The 26,700-nt window shown below is 41.7% G+C and overlaps 4 protein-coding genes across 11 annotated transcripts; 2 read left to right on the top strand and 2 right to left on the bottom strand.

Moving 5' to 3' along the window:
- Positions 1 to 364: 364 nt before the first annotated feature.
- Positions 365 to 9,443, bottom strand: LOC105019842 (sodium/potassium-transporting ATPase subunit alpha-1). Of its 2 annotated transcripts, XM_029116481.2 has the most exons (22): positions 9,237 to 9,443; positions 9,010 to 9,066; positions 8,803 to 8,862; positions 7,957 to 8,160; positions 7,734 to 7,847; positions 7,526 to 7,660; positions 7,061 to 7,178; positions 6,710 to 6,978; positions 6,168 to 6,611; positions 5,647 to 5,836; positions 5,356 to 5,531; positions 5,130 to 5,266; positions 4,766 to 4,916; positions 4,451 to 4,619; positions 4,216 to 4,370; positions 4,001 to 4,124; positions 3,550 to 3,695; positions 3,324 to 3,454; positions 3,093 to 3,194; positions 2,137 to 2,228; positions 1,415 to 1,463; positions 365 to 1,310 (listed from the first exon to the last, which is right to left on the bottom strand). In XM_029116481.2, exons 1-21 carry the CDS (start codon positions 9,246 to 9,248, stop codon positions 1,429 to 1,431), a joined length of 3,021 nt encoding a protein of 1,006 aa, XP_028972314.2. In that variant the 5' UTR covers positions 9,249 to 9,443; the 3' UTR covers positions 365 to 1,310; positions 1,415 to 1,428. The 2 variants fall into 2 exon arrangements, with proteins under 2 accessions (XP_028972314.2, XP_028972313.2); XM_029116480.2 differs by having other exon boundaries at positions 365 to 1,463.
- Positions 9,444 to 10,224: 781 nt separating this feature from the next.
- ebpl (EBP like) lies at positions 10,225 to 15,005 on the top strand. 3 transcript variants are annotated; one of them, XM_020042435.2, is made up of 5 exons: positions 10,225 to 10,546; positions 10,627 to 10,696; positions 12,992 to 13,130; positions 14,032 to 14,104; positions 14,848 to 15,005. In XM_020042435.2, the coding sequence occupies exons 1-5, from the start codon at positions 10,358 to 10,360 to the stop codon at positions 14,980 to 14,982; spliced, it is 606 nt and encodes a 201-aa protein (XP_019897994.2). In that variant the 5' UTR covers positions 10,225 to 10,357; the 3' UTR covers positions 14,983 to 15,005. The 3 variants fall into 3 exon arrangements, with proteins under 3 accessions (XP_019897994.2, XP_010884623.2, XP_010884622.2); XM_010886321.3 differs by having other exon boundaries at positions 10,272 to 10,546; positions 14,032 to 14,302; XM_010886320.4 differs by having other exon boundaries at positions 10,272 to 10,546; positions 14,032 to 15,005.
- arl11 (ADP-ribosylation factor-like 11) lies at positions 14,734 to 16,333 on the bottom strand. Its single transcript, XM_010886322.3, has 2 exons — positions 15,767 to 16,333; positions 14,734 to 15,507 (listed from the first exon to the last, which is right to left on the bottom strand). The coding sequence occupies exons 1-2, from the start codon at positions 15,991 to 15,993 to the stop codon at positions 15,201 to 15,203; spliced, it is 534 nt and encodes a 177-aa protein (XP_010884624.2). The 5' UTR covers positions 15,994 to 16,333; the 3' UTR covers positions 14,734 to 15,200.
- A 143-nt stretch (positions 16,334 to 16,476) lies between these two features.
- On the top strand, positions 16,477 to 26,472 carry rcbtb1 (regulator of chromosome condensation (RCC1) and BTB (POZ) domain containing protein 1). 5 transcript variants are annotated; one of them, XM_010886317.4, is made up of 13 exons: positions 16,513 to 16,768; positions 16,854 to 16,886; positions 17,699 to 17,945; positions 18,284 to 18,434; positions 18,539 to 18,705; positions 19,229 to 19,387; positions 19,477 to 19,584; positions 19,672 to 19,814; positions 21,901 to 22,091; positions 22,689 to 22,815; positions 24,121 to 24,272; positions 24,380 to 24,510; positions 24,695 to 26,472. In XM_010886317.4, exons 2-13 carry the CDS (start codon positions 16,867 to 16,869, stop codon positions 24,833 to 24,835), a joined length of 1,737 nt encoding a protein of 578 aa, XP_010884619.1. In that variant the 5' UTR covers positions 16,513 to 16,768; positions 16,854 to 16,866; the 3' UTR covers positions 24,836 to 26,472. The 5 variants fall into 5 exon arrangements, with proteins under 5 accessions (XP_028972488.1, XP_010884621.1, XP_010884620.1 ...); XM_034289724.1 differs by having other exon boundaries at positions 16,854 to 17,185; XM_010886319.4 differs by lacking the exon at positions 16,854 to 16,886 and having other exon boundaries at positions 16,512 to 16,768.
- Positions 26,473 to 26,700: the final 228 nt, after the last annotated feature.

Genomic DNA, 26,700 nt, shown 5'->3' with positions numbered 1-26,700 from the left:
CCTCTGATTGTCTTACCTTTTATAAATTTTAGAATCCATATCTCTTTAAGGTGGCTCACAGTTTCTTTCAACTCTTGTGCATATTAAAGAAAAAATGAGTTGAAATCTGTTGTGCCAGTATATTTTGTTTAACACACGTTTGATTCAGCAGGTTGACTCGTTAAGAACCTATTTCTACCCATAATATAACGATATATCCTCAATCTTGCTGTTGCGATGCAGAAAAAAGTGATTGCACTTGCCTTTTAATGGATAATATTCCTCCTTATAAATTGTCAAATCCAGTATAAACTGCATTAACAATTCAGAAAATACTCAGTAACACATAAATGACATAGGAAGACCAGTATGTAATACAAAATGGTACATTGGTAAAGAATTTAATTGCAGTGAGTAAAATCTCTTGCCTGTCTACATAGGAAGTCATATAGGTGATTCATATGTTATTTAAAATGTCTTAATGTACCAATAGACTATTTACATTAGAACATAATATACATGTTTGCTTTTTCTTGTGACCAGTTAAGTTATAACATTGTTACAGCTACATCGCTAGTACATTTAAACAGTTCTTACGGAAGTTAAAATATCGTCTTTACTTAAAACAACAAAGTCCCTCTTTTTTGAAGGAACAGGCCAAATTAAGAATAGAAGTAGATCCCCTCAGCCTTTGGGTGTTAGTCAGATGCCCAGAAACTAGCCCTTTTTCCTCCATTCTTAACAGTATTCTTAACTATAGAATACACACCAACAGAATCAAATGGTGCTTCCATCTCTGCCCACCATTCTGGACTGGCCTGCTCTGTTGATAATGAAAGACTTCTGATACAAGGCAACCAGCTTGACGTGTCTGTTGGACATCCAACATGGTGTGTTGCTTGATAGAACATAGACGATGCCACAGAAATTAAGTTCACTAACCCTGGTCACTGATTTAACTATGCATTCTGTGATTTCTGTGAAGAAAAGTCGCAGACCTTAAACCTATTTTGGGCTGGATGTGTAATATGTTTGTTTGTGAAATCTATCCTTACAATTAGCATAATATCTCAGCCATGAAAGTTGTTTTGATTGTTTGTTTTTTTATTAATGAGGGGGCATATCTAATTCGTATTCCATTTGCAGTGTTTTTGGGGAAACAAAATGGGGGGGCACAGATTCTCGATGGAGGGGCATCGCCCCCTTTTGCATCCCCCCTCGTGGCGCCGGGCCTGCTTCAGTTGCCACTATGGTGCCCGTCAGCGTGTTGGGTAGCGTAGTTGTCGGCGCGGTATTCCGTGTATTGTCTTACCTGTACGTGGATACTTGAGCTACATGGACATGTTACAGATTGTTGCTCTCAGTGTTGAATCAAGGAATTATATAAAACACAACATTTTAAAATGTCAGAGCAGCAAGACAACTTCACAAGAACCTGAGCAATCCTTTCTAGTAGTAGGTCTCCTTTTCCACCCAGCCTGAAACTGAGATAATAAAAACTTTAAAAACAGGCTTTACAGATCACTATTACCTAAATTGGTGGACTTCATGGAACACAATGCCACCAGGGTTGAGTGTAGTTGATATCTAAGCAATAAGACACACAGGGAGTGGTATATGGACAGTATATCACAGCGAAGAGCATATATTTGGGAATATACCACACCCCCTCGTGCCTGATTGCTTACATGTACCAAGGCTACTTGTCAATAAGCATTCCGGATTCAAAGCACCCGGTTTAAAATATCACATGCTGTGTATAGTCAGCAGTGCTGGCTCCAGCCCTGTGGGGACCCTAAGCCAAATTTGATTTAGGGCCCCCTCTCCCCTAGTGGTCTGAGGGCAGCAACTGCTTATGCCTAGAACCAGGCCTGATAGTCAGTAACAACACCCTTAACGTCCACCTTGTCAGCTAACATGCTGCTGTAATCAGTCAATAACATTCAGCAGTGCTGTGGATTACAGTCCTGAAGGTGAATGTCTATATATCAGTTGTCTTGTACCCGTGTGGTTTTCCTGATATCAGGGTAAATGTCAAGCTCTGACAGCCAAACAGAGTAGCTCAGGACAGGTATGGCAGATAATCACTGTAATAACCAAGTTGCATTGTCCTCTTTAAAGTGAACTCAAGTAATGTCTGAAAGGATTTAGCCTCACTTTTGTGGCGGTTTCGGATGATCCATTTTCGGATTTCATCATAAACAAAGATGAGGATTGAGTATGGCAAGGCGCAGAACCACCAGTTGGGTCTACAGGGGAAAAAAGAACATAGACCAAAATAACACAGCAATGGCCAATATCCTGACTACGATAAAGCCAATAGTTTTAACAATGCATGTTTATTTTTTAGATCTGATGAACTTGCACAGAATTCACAAAACACTTGGAGAACTTTTGCAAGTTATTGTTGGAGCATTTTTCAATACAATTAACATCAGAAGAAAGGTGGCACTGATCTAAGTTCATGTTTCTCCATTTCAAAAATTTAAGTATTCCGCAAAAGTGAGAGATATCACTGGCTGAATCATGGACACATCTAATTTTAAGTATTCTTGTTAGTTACAATATTAAGAAACTACAGGCATGTATGCATTAGTATGCAATTTGATAAGTGGGTATTAAATTACTGTAGGTGTATATAATGCTAGTTGGGCATAGATCATAAGCTTCACCATGTAAAATTCATATGTACAACTGCCTCTTTTGTGTCAAGAAATCATGAACAGCTTAGCCATTTGCTCAGTCACAATAGAACAGCAGTGGGACTTGCAGTTACATATGTAATCCGTTAATATAAGGAGTGGACTGTCAAAATTATTGATATTCAAGGTTCTTGTTGTTGTTGTTTTTTTTTATGTCTGTGGTTACAGAGTGACAGGCAAACTATGTTATTGGACTATGAATTATAGTTTCTCTTGGCTGAGGAAAAGGGAAATCCATCTTAAGGATGGATTTGGGACACTGGACACAGAAATGACTACAGACAAGAATATAGCAAGATCAAATCTCAGGATTTTAAGTAATAAATAGCCAAGCTACATGAACAAAAAACAATTCTGTTGTTTTCAGTTGTACAAAGCAAGAGGAAGAGTAAATTAAGAGTCTTTATTTACCTTAGCGGGTACATTCTGAGAGCGACATCCATTCCAGGGCAGTAAGACAGGAAGGCAGCCAGGGCTGTCTCCTCAAACAGGCCGAAGATGAGAATCTTGTTCCTGAGGTGAAAAGAAATGGCATGTGTTAAGAGAAAATTCATTAAAAAATAAACAACAACAATAAACACACACACAATGTATACAGCCTCAACTAAAAAAAACAGCCAAATAAATCAAGACTGTACTCACCTCATTCCCTGTTTGAAGACTGAGTTTCTCCTGGTCTTACAGATGATCAAATCAGCCCACTGTACAACTACTATACTGGCAAAGAATGCTGTGTGGCAGGTGAACTCCACAATCTTTCTCTGTTCATAAGTCTGAGGGAAACAACCCGCAACAAAAGATACAGTTAGAGAACGACATCTAGAATAAACCAAATGAACAAGGCTTGGAAAAGTGTCTGCCTACTGACCCATTGCTGGCCATAGCTGTCCTCTAGGTCGTTGCAAAATTTGTTGTCCCACTCCACACGGATACCTAGCAGTTTGGAGGGTAAGAACCCGTTCTCAGCAAGGATCACAAAGTATGTGAAGAACCCTGCCAAAGCCTGGATCATACCTGTGGAGAGATGGAGACCGATGAGACGAAATAGTATTCCCAAAGCCGTAGTTTCCCGGGGGATTCAGCCGGGCTAGGCAAATAGATTGTTTGTAAGAGCGCAAACACATTTTGAGTGCTGTGCATATGTGTTTCCTCTTGGGAAAATCCCTGTTATCACCAGGGAACATATTTCTGGTTCCTATCCCGCTTTTAACAGATCCTCACACTATTCAGTCTACTGAAGAAGAGCCTAGACCCTGGTTTGAGGTGTATGGTATTTCTATCCAACAACTAACATACAGGATTTAAAAAAAGTGTTTTACCAATTTGACCGTAGGCTATGCTGATAAGCCTTTCATTGACCAGTTTGTCTGTTTTGGAGTTTCTGGGTGGAATTTTCATTATGTCGCTTTCAGCAGCTTCATAGGCCAAGGAGATAGCAGGGACCTTGAAATTTGAGAGGATTTGAAGAATTTTAATAAGCAATCCAAATTAACAAACAATTACATAAACGTTATTGAAAACACAAAAGCCTCACCATGTCAGTTCCCAGGTCGATGCAGAGGATGGTAACAGTTCCTAGGGGCAGTGGAATGTTGGCTATGATGAAGAGGAGGAATGGTGTGATTTCTGGAATGTTACTGGTCAGGGTGTAGGCGATGGACTTCTTCAAGTTGTCAAAGATCAGACGGCCTAGGAAAGGTACATCATGTCATTGTCAGTCATTTAAAATGACACAGAATGACAAAAATGTTCGGGAATGCTGCATCCACCTTCTTCAACACCAGTAACGATTGATGCAAAGTTGTCGTCCAGGAGGATCATGTCAGCTGCCTGCTTGGAGACGTCCGATCCAGAGATTCCCATTGCAACGCCAATGTCAGCCTTCTTTAGGGCAGGAGAATCATTCACTCCGTCACCGGTCACAGCCACGATGGCCCCCTGTGGATGAGGAGGAGGGGTGTTTGAGTACACATCATCTAAGGAGAGCAAGAGTCCTGACAGTGGGCTGGTCTACGCATTGTAATTTTAAAGGAATTTCTCCAGGCTCAGCTTTTCTCATGTCTTTAAATTCAGCTAAATATTACCTGGCGCTGGCAGCCCTCCACAATAATCAGTTTCTGCTGAGGTGAAGTTCTGGCAAATACGATCTCGGTGTGATTAGTCAGGATGTCGTCCAACTGTTCAGCTGTAAGGTCCTTGAGTTTGCCACCATGGACCACACAGGCCTTGGCATCCCTTGAGAAAAAAAAACTTATTTTTTGAATGACCCTTTATTTACCCATGATTAGTAGCATTATAATGTGAAGGACAGGGAAATGTGTTCGAGTTCACAAAATCATGAACTGAATAATTCTATAAACACACATGTTGCTCCTCTTTGACGCTTCATGTTAATATATTACTAAATCTAAAATGAAATGTTTAGGGGAACCCTGACTCATATATTACCTGGGTTCAACTTCATTGACTGGAATGTTCAGACGAGCAGCGATGTCCTCCACAGTCTCGTTGCCCTCAGAGATGATGCCCACACCCTTTGCAATGGCCTTGGCAGTGATGGGATGATCACCAGTGACCATGATAACCTAAGTGAAGGAAGGCAAGTGCTCTGAATTAGAGGCCTGAACACTGTGGCAGTTATGAATGTTTTGAGTTTAGTCTGATTTGGTCATACCTTGATTCCAGCATTCCTGCACTTGCCAACAGCGTCAGGCACAGCTGCCCGAGGTGGGTCAATCATGGACATTAGGCCAACAAAGCACAGGTTCTCAGTGGTGAAGTTCACCTCTTCACAATCAAACTGAAAGCCCTCAGCAAACTGGTCATCAGGGAGATGGAAATGACAGAAACCTAGAAGGACAAAAAGGTAAGAACAATTTGAAGAAAAAATAAAATGAAACCAGATAATTTGGCACTACAGGTGGAATAATGAGAAAGATATTGGTAAGTGAGGAGTTCCTCTTACCCAGCACTCTCTCTCCCAGACCACCCAGTTCAATGTAGGCGTTCTGGAAGGCGTCTTTCATCTCATCATCCAGGGGCTGTTCTTTTCCCTGGATCAGGATGGTGGAGCAGCGGTCCAGGATCCTCTCAGGGGCTCCCTTCATCACCAGCAGATGCTTAGACTCTCCAGCCACATTCTTATGAATGGAGAGCTACGGGTGAAATAAAATGGTTCAAGACAATATAATCACTAATGACCAGTTAGTCCTGGATGAATCATGATTCTTCTGGTTGCAGTGCTGAGTGGCCTCATTTGTGCAACAAAACCATGCTGAAATGGTAGACAATGTCCACATTGATTGTTTTTTAATTTTTTTAATCCACTTCTTAAGGAGGTATGCAAACTGTTTTGAAGGGAAATCATGTGGAAAAAAGTTATATTGGAGGGGTTTGCCCCCTCCCATTACATCGCCTTCTAGATCTCAGTTTAACCCTGTTCAGCCATGTTGACCCACAGATATTATGAACAGCGTATGTGGTTACCTGGTATTTATTAGTGGAGTTGAAGGGAATTTCTGCAAGCTTGAAGTACTTTTCTCTCATTGCTTTGACAGACCCACAGCACAGCTCAATACATTTAAGCAGTGCAGACTCTGAAGCATCACCATCCACATTTCTTCTGAGGATATGTTTGTTTTTGGGGTCTGCCAGGAAGACGGCACGGTTACACAGGCCAGCAACTCTTGCCAGGGCAGCCCAAGTGGGAGAGCTTCTATCGAAGGAGGTACCACTCTGGTTTTCTGTGGTGTCGGCCTCATGGATCTGGTTGTCAAACCACATGTGAGCCACGGTCATTCTGTTCTGGGTCAGGGTTCCGGTCTTGTCAGAGCAGATGGTGGAGGTGGAGCCCAGGGTCTCCACAGCTTCAAGATTCTTCACCAGGCATTGCTTCTTGGCCATCCGCTTGGCCGTCAAAGTCAGACAGACCTGAGACATGAAATCATATCAGAGGGTTGATGAATTAACAATGAGACACTGGTTGTTGGTCAGAAGTGTTTGTTAAACATGATTTCATCAGCACTCACAGTTACAGTTGCCAGGAGACCCTCTGGTACATTAGCAACAATGATTCCAATGAGGAAGATACACGCTTCCAGCCAACCATATCCCAGAATGAGGGAGAGAATGAAGAAAGACACGCCCAGGAAGACAGCCACACCGGTGATGATGTGGATGAAGTGCTCAATCTCTTTGGCGATAGGCGTCTTCCCACCTTCCAGACTCGTTGCCAGGGAGGCAATACGACCCATGACAGTGTGGTCACCAGTGTTGATGACGACACCTCTGGCAGTTCCTGGAAAGACATAACATGGAGAATTGGAACTTTTCAAGCAATTTTCCCTATTTAGTCATTATGGCTTCATACAGATGTTTACCTTCAACACAGTTGGTTGAGAAGAAGGCAATGTTCCTGGTCTCCAGGGGGTTGTCATTGGAAAAGTCTGGAGAGCGAGTCTGGGGCTCAGATTCTCCAGTGAGGGAGGAGTTGTCCACCTGAGTGAGTAGAGAGGAATGCATCAAAACAATGAGGAATGACATGTAATACATTACTAGTAGTAAGTTCCACCTTCCAATCTGCCCAAAACTCTACTCTGTCCTTGTACCCACATGCTGCAATCAGATTCTTCTTGAGGCTAGGACATAATTGTCTCTGCTCAGTTTCAAAAAGGACTTCTGAAATTCTATCTTTTCAAAGAAAATATAAAACTGCAGATGTGTAATCAACAACATTATTTAGGTATGAGTCAACAGAATATCACTCATATTAAAGTTACAATTCCACCATGCAGTTAAAAGTTAGAATTTCACTTTGCACTATGCTCTTTAATCAATTTACCTACCTTGCACCTACTGGCAGAGATGATACGCAAGTCAGCTGGGATCCGGTCTCCTCCTTTCACCTCCACTAGATCTCCAACCACCACTTCTTCAGCTTTGATATTCATCTTCTCACCATCACGGACAACCAGGGCTTGCTACAAGGCAGGTGATAGGATTACAATCTCTCAACATGACAGGATTTTTTCATAGGCATTTAAAAAGTCTAACCTGTGGCACCAGTTTCTTAAAGGAGTCCATGATCTTTGAACTCTTGGCTTCTTGGTAGTAGGAGAAACAGCCAGTGACAATGACAACTACTGAGAGAACAATACCCAAGTACAGCTGTGATAAAAAAGAGGCAGAAAGATTATTATTGCATTATTGTTGAGAAATTCCCACCAGACCTTGGCGACTTGCTCTCAAATGATCTAAAAATTACTATTATTCTCACATTATCATTGGCAGGCTCCTCCTCTGAGACGGCCTGGATTGTGTAGGCCAGGAAGCAAAGAATAGCTCCGATCCACAGCAGCATGGAGAACCCGCCAAAGAGCTGTCTGCAGAACTTCACCCACTCAGGGGTTGTGGGGGGAGGGGTCAGGGTGTTGGGGCCATCACGAAGAAGGATCTCCCTGGCCTGAGCCGAGGTTAGACCCTGGGTAGGGATGAAAGAGGAGAAGACAGGGAAATGTAGTGAAAGGAATGGACGTGAGAGGAGCAACACATATTTATAGGAATAGACTGTGCAACTGAACTCTTTCGCTTTTGTCAACAAGAAAATTGTGTCTAGCAATCTAACCACATTCCATACCTCCCCCATCAGAACTACATCAGGCTTTCAGTTTTGTCGTATGAACGTGTCCTCTGTAGTAATATGTTTGTGGATCAAATATCAACTGATCATTATCTCTGCTCCATCAACAAAATAGTTTTTAAATGTTATACTTTCAGCAATTAAAACACACATTAAGCCCTGGCCTAATTGCGATCTGCACAGAATAAATGAAGCTTAGTATCTGACCAACAAAATGGCTTGTAAAAACATGTTCATGTGATTATGTGGGGCTCAGTTGTTAAAGAACGGCGCTCGTAAGATATCCCGCAGGGTACCTGTATGAAAAGGGTTTAAAAAAACATTGTACTACATTGCTCTGGAAAAGAGCGTGAACTAAACAAATAAAATGCAAACTATAATGTGTATATGATTTGCTTTCACACCGATGGAAAAAGCATATATGACAATAATATAAGAGTTTGTCTGACAACTGGTTATGCAGACACACATTTTCTCACTCACCCTTGTTAAGTCTGTGTCGTATTTACTTTGTATTTCATCGAAGTTCAACTTGTGATCATCCTAAATTAGAAGTCACAGAGGGGGAAACAACTGTTGTGTATTTAACTAAGGGGTTTTCTCAGACATTTGTTATGATATGGCAACTCCTGTTTGAGATTATTGTATTAATCTGCGGAATTGAATAAATAAATAATCAGTTCTTCTCACCAGGTCAACTTCTTTTTTCAAATCTTCCATATCCTTCATTTTCTTTGCTTTCTTCACCTTCAATTAAAAAGTATGTTATTATTGAGAAAGTATTTTACTGATCAGGGTTTCAATTCAGAATGCTCCACAACAACATAAACCAACAAACAATTATTCAAAAAATGCACTGCAATAAAAATAAATAAATAATAAATATCCAGACGGTTGAAGGGGTCCTCCAGACTTACTCCGAGCCCCATTCTTGCAGCGTTGTCCTACAACTCTCAATCCCAGTGGTTTGGAAAGTGGATGTATTTGCTCCTTATTTCTGTACCCGTCTCTGTCCACGTCTCTAGGAGCCCCAGAGCTCCTGGATAGTTAACTCTCTGTATTCCTCTCTATCTCTTTGTCTCAAACACACAGTGAGTGTGCCGAGGGACACACTGAGGATTTCAGTAACTCTCTAGATTCCTTTAATGAAGAGATCGAAGGGCCAGATAACCAGGTTGTCTGCTGCCACCAGTGTTAGGTTAGCACCAGCCAACCCCGCCCATGCATTATAATTAAAGTGACAATGTATCACTAGTTTCCATTTAGCTTCCATCCATTGGTTCCTGAAACAATCATTTCCATTTTGTCTTTTCATTCAATTAAATCAACTAGAGAAACAGTAATAAGTACTCCAGACTAGAGTAAGAGAAAAAGGTCTGCATTAATTTACTGTCCTCATCATTACCCTGCATTTTTACTAATGTAAACTTCTGAAAGAGGTTATTACATTCAGGGGCCTTGTTCCAATTACCTTGATGTAATGGCTGAATTAATAAATGAACAAAATGCCCCAGATCTCCATCCTCACATCCTTCCATCCTTGGCTCATTCCTTTATTAGCACTTCCCCTTGGTAGTTAAACGAGTCAGGTAGCCTATATAAACTGAGATATCAAGACAGCAAGAAATACAATATTCATCCTTAATGAGACTGATATGATTTCTCATGTCCTGTAAGAACTGTGTTGTGCTGTTTTCAATGGCAGACACATATCTAGTCATCTGAACAATTACAACAGAGGGCGTCTCATTCTGGTCCAAATGTATTTGGGGAGAATTTGCATTGGCTTTTACAATTGAATATTTAGATCTGTGGGATAAGAACATTTGCCGATCAAGTTTAGATAATCTTCGGTTTTGTTTTTCAAACCCACAGTGGTTAATTCTAAACCGTCCAGTTGGTAGCGGCAACCCAGCCAAAACGTAATCCAGAAGTAGTAGAAGAAGAATGAACTTGAACGAGATTGGTTGTTTTGGGCGGATATGTCTGGTTCAAAGTCTTATTTTCTTGGTTGAAAGATTTTGTCTTTGCTTAAGAAATGGATCCAGTGTCTAAGAAAGAAGTCCTACATCTCTTTACTCCCGTTACGATTTATTCTCTACTGGCCTGCGGCATACAGTTTGCCGTGGGTTACATTTGTGCGCATGTATGTGGGAGAAAATGCACTGGAACTGATAGATGGGTGCTTGTGTGGCTTTTCTACGATGCGATTGTTCACATTACTTTGGTGAGTGTGTATTGTGGGTGACAGTTAATTTGCAGCTCATCGAATCCTTTCTTTGTTGACTCCAATGTTTGTTCTTACAGGAAGGACCCTTTGTTTACATGTCACTTGTTGGAACAGTTGCAACATCAGACAGTATTTTTGCCGAACTCTGTAAGTACGTTGACTGCAATATCCATGCATGTCTGTATTTCCAATATAATATATTCAACTGAATAAACATAGTGTAAAGAGGTGTATGTATGCATTTGAGATTTGCTTTGGAGCATATTTGGGTGAGACAACTAGCAGACAATGGACATACAGTAATAGGGTAACGTGGGGCAATACATAGGTCATGGTGACAGCAAGAAGCCTTTGCAAAAATAGTGAATGGTCATGGCCGGTCCTAGGGGTGACACTATAAAGGAAAATAAATGGCCTCATGTGATGTATATTTTGACATTATTTAGTAAATTGTTTATTTTATTAATTTGGCATTTTTCTCAGCTGGTGGGATAATATGCCCCCTTGCCTGGGAGAAGTGCCTCCCAAGCTTAACAATTGAATGATGGGGAACATTTTCTGAAGTTGACCACCATGTCCATAGTATTTTCTTTGTTAAATTCCAGGTAATTTGACAGCAGACAAGGGGTATTCCAAAAACCTGGACTGGTAACCTAGCAAGCTCTGTCAAACCAGAACTTGAAGAGACAGAGTTTTGGGCTCAGGAAAGAGATGGAGTATAGCCTGATCAGAAACCACACCAACAAATGCTCTTTACCTAACTTTTTAACCACTAGATTAAAATGTTCAAGGGCATAAAACGCAGATCTTATCTGCCAGTCAGGTTCTATTCCACCACCACATGTCCCTTCACAGAATATCTCATTCACATCAAAGCCTGCATTGTGCACCATGCATTACAAACTATTGGACTTTGAATAGATCCTTAGATCATTCATAATAAATAAAAATAAAAAAATGTTATATTTATCTGGCCTACTAACTCAGCCAGTACATGTCCAATATAACCCAATACGGTTTTGCTTTGAATATATGAAATCTGTATTGCTTTGCGATTTCTCCCAATTATTTATTTAAATAATAGCCCTGCTGCCGCAAAAGCCAGACTGAAAGCCAGGCAGAAAACAATTGACAGTAAATTAATAAGTGATATTGCGTGACTTTATTATCCAATAGGCCTACACAGATCTTTATTTAGAGCAATTTCCTTGCAATGCTGATGACATTGTCAAGCCTAGATTATTTCACAATTGCAATAGTAGGCCCATTGAATAACGTTAATATGAATTGTGTTTTATTCCATTTGTAAAGTGCTTTACCTGAAACCGCATGTTCTATGATTGTAACCCATCCTGGCAGCAGATAAAAACTAAACATGAGAAAATCATACAAAATATTTTGGAGAAAATATCTACATGATCATTGTAGGTGTTGACTATAACTTTTTGTTCAAATTTACAAAAATATAATGCACTGGCTTTTGACTCCATGATGTCCATCCTGTTTTCTGTCATCGTAATTCCTTTTTAACTGTTATATTTTTCTTTCCAGAATACCACTCAGGTCACCAGCCTGTCAACCTCTCCATGTTACACTGACTCTTCTGTGTCATTGATAAGACCAACCAGAGTGCTGTCATTTGTAGACTTGGGTAGCTTGACTGTTTAATGTAGTGTTCAAGTTCAAAAGGTTTGTCATTTGCAGTAACAAGTTATTGCAATGAAATGCTTGGTTTTCCTACTCCTGACAGTGCAGTTAAAAGTTCGAAAAGTAACAGTAATTATAATATAAAAATAAGATAACAAACTATCAATAATAACACTACAGAAAACACGCACCAATAATAATAACTATACAACTGTACAACCGTAGTGCAATGTGAAAGTGACAGGTGTGCATCATATGATTGGCAGATGAGCACGATATAAAGTGACAGGTGCGCATGGGACTATGGATGAAAGGGAGGAGGGGTTCCTGAATTGAGCAGCCTTACGGCCTGTGCAAAGAAACAGTCCCGTAGCCTGTTAGTTTTGGACGGAATACTCCTGTACCTCCTGCATGACGGCAGCTTGGTAAACAGTCCGTGGCATGGGTGGCTGGGATCTGTAATGATCTGTTTGCTCCTCCTCCTACACCCCTCTGTGTAGAGATCCTGCAGTGAGGGTAAGGGCATGTCTGTTTGCAGCGCTCCATTGCCGAATGATTAAGAACCCAGCCTACAGTAGAACGGATGTTTGTCTGGCAGTGCCGGGTATACCGTAGTGTTGCATTTCTGTTTTTGTTTCCGTGTGCCTTTGAACCCTCACTGTCTTTGTTTTAAGCATTTTAAACGAAAAGGCCAGCTCTCTCACAACCACTGTGCAACCGCTGGCACTGATGATGTCTGAGGGATGTTTTGAGATATACCGCTCTATAACCATGTGTTCCACTGTCTGACTGTAGGGAAGGAGTATGGGAAGGCAGATGGGCGATGGCTCCATTCTGACCCCACAATAGTGTCCCTGGAACTGCTAACTGTTCTCCTTGACAGCCTCCTGGCGCTGGTGCTCATCTACGCCATCGTCAAGGACAAACACTACAGGTCACACTGACTCTTAAGTACAAAGTGTGCTTGATGGTTATGTCTCAGTCTGGCTGTATGCCATAAGTACATTTATTTACATCCCATTTTTCTCCCCTCACAATTTTTGTGATGTCCAGTTCAAGATTAAGGCCTTGCCTCACTGAAGCGGCTCCTTAGCAGGGACATGTTTCATCTGATGCACATCTTGCCCAGCGGGTATGCTTCTTATCAGATTGATCACTCAATCAGGAAGTATTTGTGAGCACATACACGCTGAGAGTATATCGTATTGTCTGGCCGTATTGGTACCATTTTATTTAAAGAGGACTAGTTATATACATATAATTCCATGTTACATTGACACGTATTTGCTTTGTACCATTACTAAGAACACTGCCAACCATGTGCATTGTAAGTGTGAAATACTGCCTGCAGAAGTTTTTCAGCTAAAGTAAACCTGTTAAAGGTTTTAGAATTTGGCTTGTTTTGTTGAACAGATCTCCCAAGGGACGCAATGGTCTAAGTGTCACAGCAATCAGAGTTCAATCCCTGGTTGTGCCAAATGGCCGTTCAATCCCTGGTTGTGCCAAATGGGTGTGCCAGCCCTCACATGAACGGTGAGGGTTGCTATGTCACGTCTTACTCTAGCAACTAGTTGAAGTAGGTCGGGAACCCTCAAAGTGTGGCACGTAGTCCTGTGTGCAGGTGACATCCTGGTTGAGCAATCGGTGTGTTAAGCAGCAGAGAGACATCCTGATCACTGACCCTGCTGGGAGTTTCTGCTATGACGAAAGCTGTAATGATGAACTGGATATCACAAAGTTGGTATAAAAAAAGGAGAACGTGAAGGTGAAAGTTCATGCTCAGTCTGCACGCCCCCCCCAAGATAAATATTTATATTTCGTATTTTTCTTTTCAGGCACTTCATTCAAATCACGTTGTGTGTGTGTGAGCTTTACGGAGGCTGGATGACGTTCTGTCCAGACTGGCTGGTAGGCAGTCCCAACCTCAACACTGACAACTGGCTCTACCTGTGGGTTTATCTGGTCTTTTTCAATGGGGTGTGGGTGGTGGCACCTGGTCTACTTCTGTGGCAATCATGGCTGTCCCTCAAGCAACTTCACCCCTCCCACCAAGCCAAAAACAAGCTGCAATAGAATCTGTGGAACATTCGATACATTTCTCAGTGGGTTAGTACATCCAATAATTCTGTTTTTAATTCTGAAATTCAACACCACCGTTGCTCCTTGGGGGTTTAAGGCCGGGTGTTTTTGTAAAAGCACTTTGTGACAACTGCTTTTGTAAAAAGGGCTTTATAAATAAATTTGATTTCGCACCCATTTCTGGGCTAATATTGGATCATAATTGATCTGTAGATGTAATAAACATGAATGTGCTAACTTGAAATAACTCACGTTATTTAACTGGGATGTTGGCCAACAATACCTTGAGTGTATTACAGCATCCATCTGCAGGCTGTGCCTTGTACATATAGACAATGTTTTACATTGGAAGGTAAACAGGTACCTGTAAATGTAGCCAAGCCTAAACTGGTGTTTGTATTGTGTAATGTCATGTCATACAAACCACTAGACAGTAAAGCCCAGTTAAGACATTTACATTTAGTTTAGCATGTTTTATTACTCAGAGTGATTAAAAAACAATGTAGATGTGATTAAAAAAACTATGTAGATGCTAATCAAAGTGTACCTTTCTTCTAATCTCTGTTTTACAGTACTCTGCAGTCTCACTTAAGTCATGTGTAAGTGCTGTAAATTCAAGGGTTCAGTCTCATGTTGAGAACTCCATACAACATGCTGAAATGGTGACATTGAGGATTGCTGAACAGTTAATTTCTGTGATTGAATAAAATTAATCCTTGTTCATCCACAATCGCCTATCCATTATCTGCATTTCACAAAGAGCATATTGCCTTCATAATGTAGCTTATCTGGTGTTATTAAACACGCCACTGCCTGAACTAAAGTTAAGTGCTCGTGTTAGTGTGGTTAGATTTAGATTTGCTCAGTTTCAGTCCATTTCCAGCTGGTGAAGTATCCCTCACAGGTCTAACTGTACAGTCTCGTCTCAACCCTTCTTGACAAGTTTGGCCACGGAGAGGAAGGCTTGCTTGAGACCCAGTCCTTTCAGACCACTGCATGCCTGGATCTCCCAGGCCCTGTGCTTGTAGTTTGGCAGATCCAGCTGGTTACACACCTCTCTGATAGTCATGGTGTTGGGGAGGTCCTTCTTGTTAGCCAGAACCATCAGAGGAACTCCCTTCATGTTGTTGTCTGACAGGATCACTTTCAACACCTTGTGGGCCTCTCTGATACGAGCCCGGTCGCTGCTGTCCACCACAAACACCAGGGCCTTGCAGCCTTCCAGGTAGTACCTGACAATGACAGAAATACTGGATGGTAGTGCCCTGCTAATGGTATGTCAATTTTGTTGTAACCATTTACATTTAAAATGGGTCTTACAGTACTCTTCCAGCGGGTCCTGGGATTATCCCTAAATGCATGTATTTATTCAAGTCTTAAGCACATCTGATTCAGATAAAGAGATTTATAATAACTGGAATCGCATCCTAATAGTGCTACATAAGAAGTAGAAGAACATAGAGACAACAATGCTTGCATCAGCTGACTCACTTCCAGTTGGCCCTCATCTTGCTTTGTCCGCCCACATCCCACACTGTCAGGGCTGTGTTCTTGTCCACATTCAGAGTTGCCACATTGAAGCCCACGGTGGGGGAGGTCTTCATCACCTCCTCTTTCTGGAATGTGTAGAGCAGGGTGGACTTCCCAGAGGAGTCGAGGCCCATCATAATCACTGTGGGAATCTTGTTGAAGTCACTCTTTGAAAAAAACAACCCCATGCTGGTGTCTGTCTGAAGCACCGACCCGAGAATAGCCAGCGCCGATAGGAAAGTGGCAAGTCCTCCCTTCTGCTCCCGGAGAATGTTGCTTTGTTGAAGTTGTGTTAGTACTGATTTTTATCCTGTGCAGCATGCAGTTCTGGGAGCAAACATGTGTGAGCATGTGAAAGACAACCTGCCTTGCGGTGTCTTGAGAGACTGACCAACTGAATTTGAATTTCAGCTTGGAAACATAACCGGTCTTCCCACATTTACATGTGGGAGTGTCCTTTTTTTAAAGGATGTACCAGGGACTGATGAAGATGTAAATGTCCCACTCTTGCATTGTCAATTAACTAATTAGATGAGACCCACCTGCAACCATCTTAAGTAGACTGGAAAATGTACTTAGTCCAATTGTGAATAGACTGATTAAAATATTTAATTTGATCTTGTGTTGTTTTTCAAATGTCATCAAAGGACTGACATATGAAACTGATATTCTTGAATTCAATGGCATTCGTTTGTTTTGGAGAAAAAATGGCACCTTGGATATGAATATGTTTTAAAATATTTTTGATGAAAAGAAAATAGTCTTGTCCATGTATATAAATTCAAGAAAATAAGAATTGTGCCCACCCGGGGTGCTGTGGAGCTTATCTAATTCGGTTTGCCAATGACGTCAGGGCTGGAGGTTGAACAACAAAAACTCAACTCAAAAAGCTTCCTGCTGCCGTGCTGTTTCATGAGTAGATACACATCATAACCGAGGACAACAAAGCGACAGCGAATTCTGGTAATCCTGGATCTAAATAATATTTAATTGAGGTAGGTTGTTTAATAGTCTAGCTGTTAAATGTCTTTCCTGTTTCTCTCCTCAGTTTGCTTGATGATATGGTGGATCGGTGCTTTAGGTACTGTACAGTGTTGACTCGCTGCTTAGTAACTCTACCAAGCTAACTAGTTAACGTGAGTTAGCAGCTAGCTACATAAAGTACATTGTTGATTACTAACTAGTTACTGATTACTGGCTACATTCGTCGGTGCTGAACATAGGAAGCTAATGTTAGGCTAACTTCGTAGGTAGACAGCTAGTAGGCAGCAAAAGGACTGCGAGTGGGGGACCTTCACGGGTGCATCCTTCAATTCAGCGTGGTAAATAGTGGCAATAGTCGCCAATGTCGCAAGGTAGTTTGCTACCTGGAGGAAGAAGGTAAGCTGACTAGACTTATAGGATGCTAACTAACTAGCAACAGCAATTGTTTCATCTGCTGTCAGATTTAGTTTTAAACGTTAGCTACTAGCCTAATTTCCTGTGTGAGCGCCAGGCCGTCCGAAGTGCGTCGGCCTGGTTCTGCGCAGTGCTTAACGTGAAAACTTGGATAACTGCTGTAAAGTTGGTTATAAGACATTTGAAGTTTTTACTCACCCCGTGTATGGTAATTAACAGATCTGTATGAAAACAATTCCAAAATGCAGTGCCGAACTAGTCATTTCACCCCCATCTGCCGGTTGTCTGTATGGCCATAATATTGACAAACAGCATGCGTTTGACTGTAATAATCTTGTATTTACGTATCTATGTTAACCTACTGTACAAATCTTTAAGAACTCTATTCGGCTTTATTAAAACTCTATTCATCAGCACTTGCCTTTCAACCATGCCCTACCACTGAGATGTTTTGTACATTGTGTGTGTCTTTGATGGTTATCTTAAACATGTTAGCAGGGACAGTGGTGGCCTCACCACATCCAGTCTTCCCTCCCCTGTTCCTCCTGTCCCAATCCCCACCCTGGGCCCCTGCCCAACCCCCCCACCACGGAGAGCCAGATTGAGGTACCCAGCCATGGTCGATGTGGGGAAGTGGCCCCTCTTCACCCTGCTGGGGGCCTCTGAAGTGGCCAGCATCAGGCAGGCCTGTGTATTCGGGACCTCGGCCAATGAGGCCATCTACATCACACACGACGATGAGGTGAGACTCTCGATCGAGAGTGACAATCATTATTGTATTTCTGAACCCTAAGACTCCCTGGAAATCGAGATTGTTACTGAATAGTTTTGGTTAAAAACCCCAGAAAAAAGCATTAAGGCATTATGTATGGTCTTACAGCAGAGACATGACCTGTTACCGACGTACCAGTTCTCTGTTTTTCGTTTAATATGCATTTGGTTTTGTATATTTGCTGATGTCACAATGAATTTCCATGTACTGGGCCAATGAAGTCTATGGTATTGTGTATATAGAAATTAAATGGATATTGAGCGGCCTCTTGCTCACCTCCCTCTTCATCCATGTCTAATCCCGTTTAGGTCTTTGTGTTTGGGCTGAACTGCAGCAACTGCCTCGGGACAGGAGACAGCCAGAGCACAATTGTCCCCAAGAAACTAGACTTTCTCCGAGGCAAGAAGGTGGTCAGTCTGAGCTATGGCAGTGGGCCTCATGTCTTACTGGTCACGGAAGGTACGCTGCCCATCTTCCTCATTTCACCCCCCACCAAATGGCAAGTTTTATATGTAGTGCAATTTACTGAGCCCCATGTTAATTTGCTGTGTTTTGTCTCACAGAGGGAGAGTTGTTTGCCTGGGGGCACAATGGCTACAGCCAGCTGGGCAATGGGACCACCAACCAAGGAGTGGCTCCCATCCTGGTTTCAACCAACCTGCAGAACAAGAAAATAAGAGAGGTGGCCTGTGGGTCGCATCACTCCCTGGCCCTGACACATGACGGAGAGGTGAAGGGATGGTGGGGGAAGTACCCGCTTGGATAATTTAATTTCTATGTCCACTTGTAACCCTGAACTAAAGTAAGCTTCAAGATGTCAGTGTATGAATTGCAATGCTAAATGGATTCATTTAAGAGCGTGAAGAAGTGGATTTGGACATTTTTAAAGAACAGATTTTATAGGGCCCTAAAACCTCCAATGTGAGCCTGTCATGTATGTTATAGGTATAACTCGGGTTATCAATTGTCACTTGTCTTTGCTTTCGGTCTCCTTAATTGGTTGATGTTCATCCCAGCAGCAGGCCAGGAATGTATAAACTCTCCCGGCTGGATGTCTCTAAAAGCGGCCCAATGGTGCCTTTCTAACTCACTGCTAAACAGTTGCCAGAAATTACTACTGCTTTCCAAATAGTAGTTAGTCTTGGGTATTGTTGAACGATTACATGACTGACTAAAATGGTGCTTAGCCCTGTTCTAGGATCCACGTACCTTGTGAATGTACACAGTTGACTGTGTGGGATTGTGTTCTCTAGGTGTTTGCGTGGGGTTACAACAACTGTGGTCAGGTGGGTTCAGGCTCGACAGCCAACCAGCCAACCCCCCGCCGGGTCACCAACTGCCTGCAGGGCAAAGTGGTCATGGGCATCGCCTGTGGACAGACCTCCTCCATGGCTGTGCTTGACAATGGCGAGGTGAGAGACTAAGCCCATGGGAAAGATTTAAATGGGATTGTTCCCTCCCGGTCCAGTAAAGTCAAAACGTTCCTGTGTATTTGGTGCAGGTGTTTGGCTGGGGCTACAACGGGAACGGCCAGCTCGGAGTGGGTAACAACGGCAACCAGCTGACCCCTTGTCGCCTGGCGGCCCTCCAGGGCCGCTGCGTACTACAGGTTCGACTGGACAGTGCCACACCACCTCTGCCTGCCTGCTTGCCTGTACGGTCAACTCACAAACACTTTAATGTCTTCATGTTCCAGATAGCGTCGGGCTACGCCCACTCCCTGGCCCTGACAGACGAGGGCCTGCTGTACGCCTGGGGGGCCAACACCTATGGACAGCTGGGAACGGGCAATAAGAGCAACCAGCTGAGCCCAGTACAGATCATGACTGAGAAGGAGAGGTGAGAGGGAGCATACACACACACACGCAGAATTTTGATGGAGCTCTTGTGGCTGCTACAGCCTGCAAAAAGCGGTTAATACTGTCGCAGTTCAGAGGACCATGGTTACTTTGTCGTCTCCATTGTGTCTCATCCTATGTGGTTCCAACTGCTATACAGCGAGAGTCCATACATTGGCTCACGCACTAAATCTGGACTAATCTGTCTTTCAGTGTTCACATTGTCTGTGTCACAATGAAGCATAACTAGAATAGAGGATGGTTGGGAGAGGGCCTTTATGTTGAGGATTGGGTAAAAATGTATTAGAAACTGCAGACGAATATGAACCAGTTATTAGGATTACATTTGAAATGGATTTCAGACCTATCTTTGCATGGGTTCCTTATTTTTGTTGTTTTGTAACAAATCCGAATGTTTTGTAACAACTCTTGTGAAAAAGCCTGAGTTTGGCCTTGAGAATGAGTTTTGTGTCCATGGAATAGCATGTGATGTTAGCCGTTTCCTGTACCAGTTCTCTTTTTTTTGTATTTTCTGTGTTCATTATCAAACTGGAATCCTAAATTTGAACAACCACAAAGAATTCTTCCCACCTGTGTTTAGCAAAAAATCTGAAGCGTGTGTCTGGAGGAATGTGACTACTGTCAAAAGCAAAACGTCACCTTCCAAGATAGCAACATTTTAGTTTTAACCATGCTTTGAGGCTGTTGAATTTGTTTACATTAACATTGGTGACATGTTTGAGTTAAAGCTTTTATTTCGGTTGATAACCTACAACAGTTTAAACTTGGTCATTATGTTTTTGTAAGTTACATTCTTAAAGAATCAGCGGTTATAACTGACTAGTTAAAGATGGATGAAACTAAGCATGGTTGTTACGGATGGGGGAGAGTCCAGCAGTGTGCCACCGGCCAAAGAGGCCTGTCTAGGACTGCACGGTTCATTGAATATGATCGACGTTAGTATATTGATGACATATGCAATATCCAAATTGCAATTTTCGACTTATAAAATACAAGTGAATGAGACTGGTCACGCGAGCCAACCTGCAGGCGTCATCCGGCGGTCAACTAGTGATGGCATTACTGTTGTTCTAGCAGCAGGATATTATGCTAGCAACCCTAACTGAGAATATATTTTTCAAAATATAAACCGTCATTGAAATATATAAATGCAATCTAGTTTGTACATTTTGTTTAATGTCCGTTCCAGTATTGTTCGTGTCTGTTCTTTTTTTTTACAGACTAGGTTCACTTTATTGCCTTATACATTTCAATGATGGCTTTTACTGTGATAAAGAAAATCTGAGTGCTGCCAGCATAATGTCCTGCTGCTAAAATAACGCTAATGAAGCCTCTTTTGGCCATCACTACGGTCAACAGTTTCTGACGTGGGCGCTCGAAGAAGCGGCACGCTAGTTATACGTTTACTTTTGTACCTCGACGGACTGGGCTATCTGGAAAATGGAGCAGTGTAAAAACATTTTGCACGGGATAATTGTAACATGTTAAGTTCAATGTATTTGATGGGTTTTCAATGTTTTTTGAGTCCACACGGAAACTGCTAGCGAAGACGCCTGCTTAAAGCTAGCGAATTGCACCGAGATGTACAACACCATGGTTAAGAGGCTGCACTTCAAGGTCGGTGCTTGCAAACATGCTTGATACTGGAGGAAAAAAAATCGCCCGAGGGTTGGGAAAGTTGGCCTAACGATTGGCAAAGGCGAAAATGCCGTTGCATTAAATGAGTATAATACAGTGTTTTAGACACAGGCTGTACCTAAATCGGTAATGTTAAAAAATGCTTTACTTTTTTCTCAACATCCTAAAATACACCCAGGTGTTTGAAAATTCGCAGTTGATCATCTTAATTGCACAATTTGGCCAAAGAAATCGCGATTAAATATTTCATCCAAATCGTGCTGTCCTATATAGGATATCTCTATGTCATGTTCAGAAATGCACTCCTATAATCACAAAACCACTTATTGTTGTCAAGGCCACTGGGTATTATTCCATTAATTGGAGGAGAGAATGTTGATGTGCCAGCGTAAGCGCGCGTGTGTTTAACGCGCTCTTTCCCCCAACAGGATAGTGGAGATAGCAGCGTGCCACTCCACACACACCTCGGCCTGTAAGACCCAGAGCGGCCAGGTGTACATGTGGGGCCAGTGTAGGGGCCAGTCCGTTGTCCTGCCCTTCCTCACGCACTTCTCCTCTACTGACGATGTCTTCGGTTGCTTTGCCACGCCATCTGTGATGTGGAGGCTGCTGTCCATGGGTGAATTAGCTCATTCATGTCCTTTACTTTTGTTTCTTTGCTAACAAATCCAAAACGTTTCTTTTTCTGAACAGTAGTCGCATAGAGCAACAAAATTAAGGAGGAAAAAACGATTTTAGGCCATTAAAACATGTTGAATCCCCAAAACATGTTGCCTCCCAGCTGCACACCTGAACATTATTTCCATTAGAATTGTGGCTGGTGAGGTCAATTTTGAGGAGAGTGCTTCGCAATGAGAACAGAGTTTTCATGTGATTGTTGTTTTTAACATAAATTACAATGACATCCATTCTAGGATGTGGGGAATAACAAACTTTTTTTAAACCCCTCTTTTTGGGCTCTGTGTAATATGTTGTTCTAATAGTGCTGATTTCAAGTTGTTTTGATTGGACGACAACAACAAGCTAAGCATGGCAATATATGTGGACTGTATTTTTTTTTTTTTTTTTTAACCAATACAAATGTTTTTCATTGATTCACACGTCAATTGCTATCAACTCTTCAGTGGAACCTTCTGTTGACCGCGGTTCTAGATTCCCCCGCCACACTCCCACCGTGATTCCCAGCTAAGGCATTGTGTCCTGTGTTTTGTGCTAGAGCATGATGACTTCCTGACTGTGGCCCAGTCTCTGAGGAAAGAGTTTGACAGCCCGGAGACAGCCGATCTGAAGTTCTGTGTGGACGGGAAATACATCCATGTGCATAAGGCGGTACTTAAGATCAGGTATGTGAATGTTTCTAGAAGGTACATGTTCAGTGGTTTAGGATGATACAGTCTGGGTGCCGTCGGTGCATCTATACATACTGCTGCACCTTGGATTTGATTCCATCTCATTGCTATTTCAGCACATTCTCAGCACCCTCTTTCCATAAAAGCATAAAATTCCCCCAAAAATAAATATTTAAGTAGATAAATGTTTATACTACTGAAGCAGGTTTATGCACTTTCTCTTGGACATTCACTGTGTATTTTAAATATATATTCAGGCTTTTTTCAGGCTTTATTAGCCAGTGGGGAAAGACTGAGAGTTTGCTTAACCCTAAGTAGTCAGTGGGGATTTCGGGTCCTAGATTCATTTCTGTAACAGATACAACCTATTATGATGTATCCTGGTAATCACAACCCCCTTGGCTACAATAAAAACACATAAAAACAGACTTCTGGGTCACCATTTTAAAAACGAATCTATTGGAAAGGCAAAAAAAATAATTTCGGTAAGCATTTCTGCAATTCAGCATAATGTTTCTTTTTTTTTTTAAAGCATTATAAAGTTTGTGTCAATGGTATTCCCTCATATTTTCATGCCTTTACTATCAAATTACACTGTATTGGGTTGAAGAAATAAAATAATAGAAGGTAAAAAATATAGGCACCCCCAGAAAATGTGGTTCTTCTACCTAGAAATAAAACACAATAAAATGAGAAATAATTATTTTATATCACTACTTTTGCGGTGTAATGACGCAAAACGGCCACCAGATGGCAGCACTAGATCGCTAGTTACGTTTGGACTTGTATAATTTATAAACTCAGAAAAATGACCAACTTCTTCCCAAAAACTCAAGAACACCCCCATACTATGTTGACTAAATATTTTTTTTTATATCATATTTATAATACAAACGATGTATTATGGTTCAAAACATCATATATAGTGATGTACACCCTTGTAATCCCTATTCTTGTCTACACATTAGCCTTTCTAAGATGCATGGTCAATGTCGTTGCCTGGTGAAAAGTTCCCATAGTAACCCAAACTATACACAGACAACCCAAATTATACATGGAACGCTTCAAGAAAGTGGCTACAAATAATATACCATTGAAATCGGACGATTATGGCGATTCTATTTTGATAAATATGTATGCAAATGAGCACTGTCCGCGGATCCGCGGATGTCGACCAGACAGGGTTAAAGTGAAGTGGGCTGCTGCTGTGTCAGGTTTGAGCCTAACTCCTGTGTTCTATTGGACATGTTTGCTCGTGGCCATAGTTTTATGTATGCCCTGTTTCATGGTTTCTTACAGGTGTGAACATTTCCGCTCCATGTTCCAGTCCCACTGGACGGAGGACATGAAGGAGGTTATAGAGATCGACCAGTTCTCCTACCCAGTCTATCGCTCCTTTCTGGAGTTCCTCTACACCGACAATGTAGACCTGCCCCCAGAGGATGCCATTGGTGAGTTGAACTGAAGCAGGAAGGATTAATACAGGGCGCGGACCCTGATGACCACCTACGGTCTGTCTTTTGGAAAGGTATGCGTGCGCACTAACTGTCTGTTGCAGGCCTGTTGGACCTGGCCACATCCTACTGTGAGAACCGTCTGAAGAGAATGTGTCAGCACATAATAAAGAGAGGCATCACCGTGGAGAACGCCTTCTCTCTGCTCTCTGCCGCTGTGCGATATGATGCTGAGGTAACTACAGTGTCACCACCGAGGCTTAATAATGGCACAGATGCTGTCTGGTCACGAGTCGTGTGTTCGAATCGTTAGCTTTGTCAGTGTGGTCATATTAGTCACATGATGCTAGATATAATTGTCTACCTATTTCGACACAATACCTGTATGTGTACTGGGGCTGTGTCGTCTCATCATCTAGGACTTGGAGGAGTTCTGCTTCAAGTTCTGTGTGAACCACCTGACGGCAGTGACTCAGACTGCAGCCTTCTGGCAGGTCGATGGCAACATGCTCAAAGAGTTTATCTGCAGAGCCAGCCGCTGTGGAGCCTTCAAGAACTAACCACTAACAGGCCACATAGGAAGGACAGAATGAGCAAGAACTGGTTTCATTCAATACTACTTAGCTAGGCATTAACTGGCGAGATCATGGAAATGGCTAGATATGTAATTCCATATTAGGAATTTGTTGAAGACTTGTGGCATGGATATGCAGTTAAATAAGCCTGGTGGGGAAACCAGTTTCTGCGTATTCCACATTGGTAGGTGGCACTGTGGAGAGGAATGAATGGACCATTGCCAGTCAAAACAGTGATCAGAGGTCATTGTCTGCCACTGCATGTTTACAGTCCTGCTCAATGGCATGAAAGACTGCTGAGAGGTGGGTGTTGTGAATCAATTCGATGGGAGGATGATCTAGCTTAAGGTGGCCCACAGGGTTGAAGATCATGTCAAATCGGTCCCAATACAACACAGGCAGTGCCTTTCAGGCAATCACCATTTTGAAGTAGTCGGTTTTCATATTTTATTTATTACTAAATGCAATATATGTGCATTTTTCATACTTTACCACACCCTGCAATGCAGGACACTTACTGTGTGATGAGTATTCTGTGGCCGCTACGTAGCACCCAGTTTATAGAAGACCGTGCTCTGATTATTGACACATTGTTCCCTACCAATAGGAATTTCCACTTAATTTACTACTATACATGGTGGAAACCCTCTAAAGCCATATTAAAATGGGTTACATAGAGCTTGAGACACTGTTACACTCAATAATTGTGAGTAGCCTGGAACTACAGTACTTAGGTGCCAATACAATTTAGTTGTGGTAATAGAATTGCAGTAAATATATAGAAAGCAGTTTGACTGTTACATTTTCTGTGCTAGCCAATGCCAGTTATAAAAATTGTGTCAGTCGTAAAGAAAGTGCTAAAATATTGTTACCGTTTGAAATTATGGAAGTTATAGAAGAAACATTTATTCTATGTTTGGCGACAGCTCTCCATCATAACAGATAAAGGCAGGTCAAACCCCTGAATTTGACATGGGTATTTTACAGGGTTGATGGTTTATGGCCTGTGCATATGTTGAGTAACTATGTTTTTATGAAAAGGATTTGTGTGCTGTAGTTTGAAAAAGCTGACCAGACCTAGTCATGGATTCATTCTGGCACTAGAACACAAGAGACTTGAATTGGTTAGGCTATGTAATGAAAACTAGTAGTAGACATGTCTTGGTTTTCAAGAGAGAACCCTAAGTGGACCACATGAAACAAGTTGCACTTTGCATACCTTTTCTTTTGTTTTTTTTATTGTTACAAATATAATTTTGTTTTATCAAAAATGTTGTACTATTACAATTTGTTGAATTGGATCAAGCCCACCCCCCACTTCCAAAAACATTGTGCTGCTTAGAATGATTATCTTGATGTTGGAATGCTATTCACTGCATCATTTAAGTGAGGATGTGTACTGCATTTCAATTTCATTAATTCTTTGTTTTTGTAAAAATTATATTTGGTTATGTATTTTGTTATTTGCAGTTACATTCTTTTTGAATTTTTGCAATCAATTTAGTTTGGAAAAAATAGCTTTTGTTGCCTCTGTTTTTGAAAGGTTTGTCATCTTGCAAGACATGAAGCAACCACTTTGAAATAAACAAATGCATTATTTTATAATGCTGGATGATGCATTAGTAATGTTTTATTGATCGTTATTTTTACATTGCATGTGCGATGGAGGTGAAACCTCATAATCCCCACAAAACCTAGCTGAAAAATCTGAAAGTAGCTCTTTCCGTTACACCCTTAATTTATTCCATAATTGATTTCATATTGTTTTCGTATCAAACCCCCTGCTCTGCGTTTTCATAACCATGTACATCTCCTCAGGACTAGGTGACATTTGTAAACCTCCTTGCATC

Source organism: Esox lucius, chromosome 22, assembly GCF_011004845.1.
Source record: "Esox lucius isolate fEsoLuc1 chromosome 22, fEsoLuc1.pri, whole genome shotgun sequence".
In the NCBI taxonomy this organism is placed as follows: domain Eukaryota; kingdom Metazoa; phylum Chordata; class Actinopteri; order Esociformes; family Esocidae; genus Esox; species Esox lucius.
The sequence above is the reverse complement of the archived record's forward strand: the minus strand, read 5'-3'. Positions and strand labels throughout refer to the sequence as shown.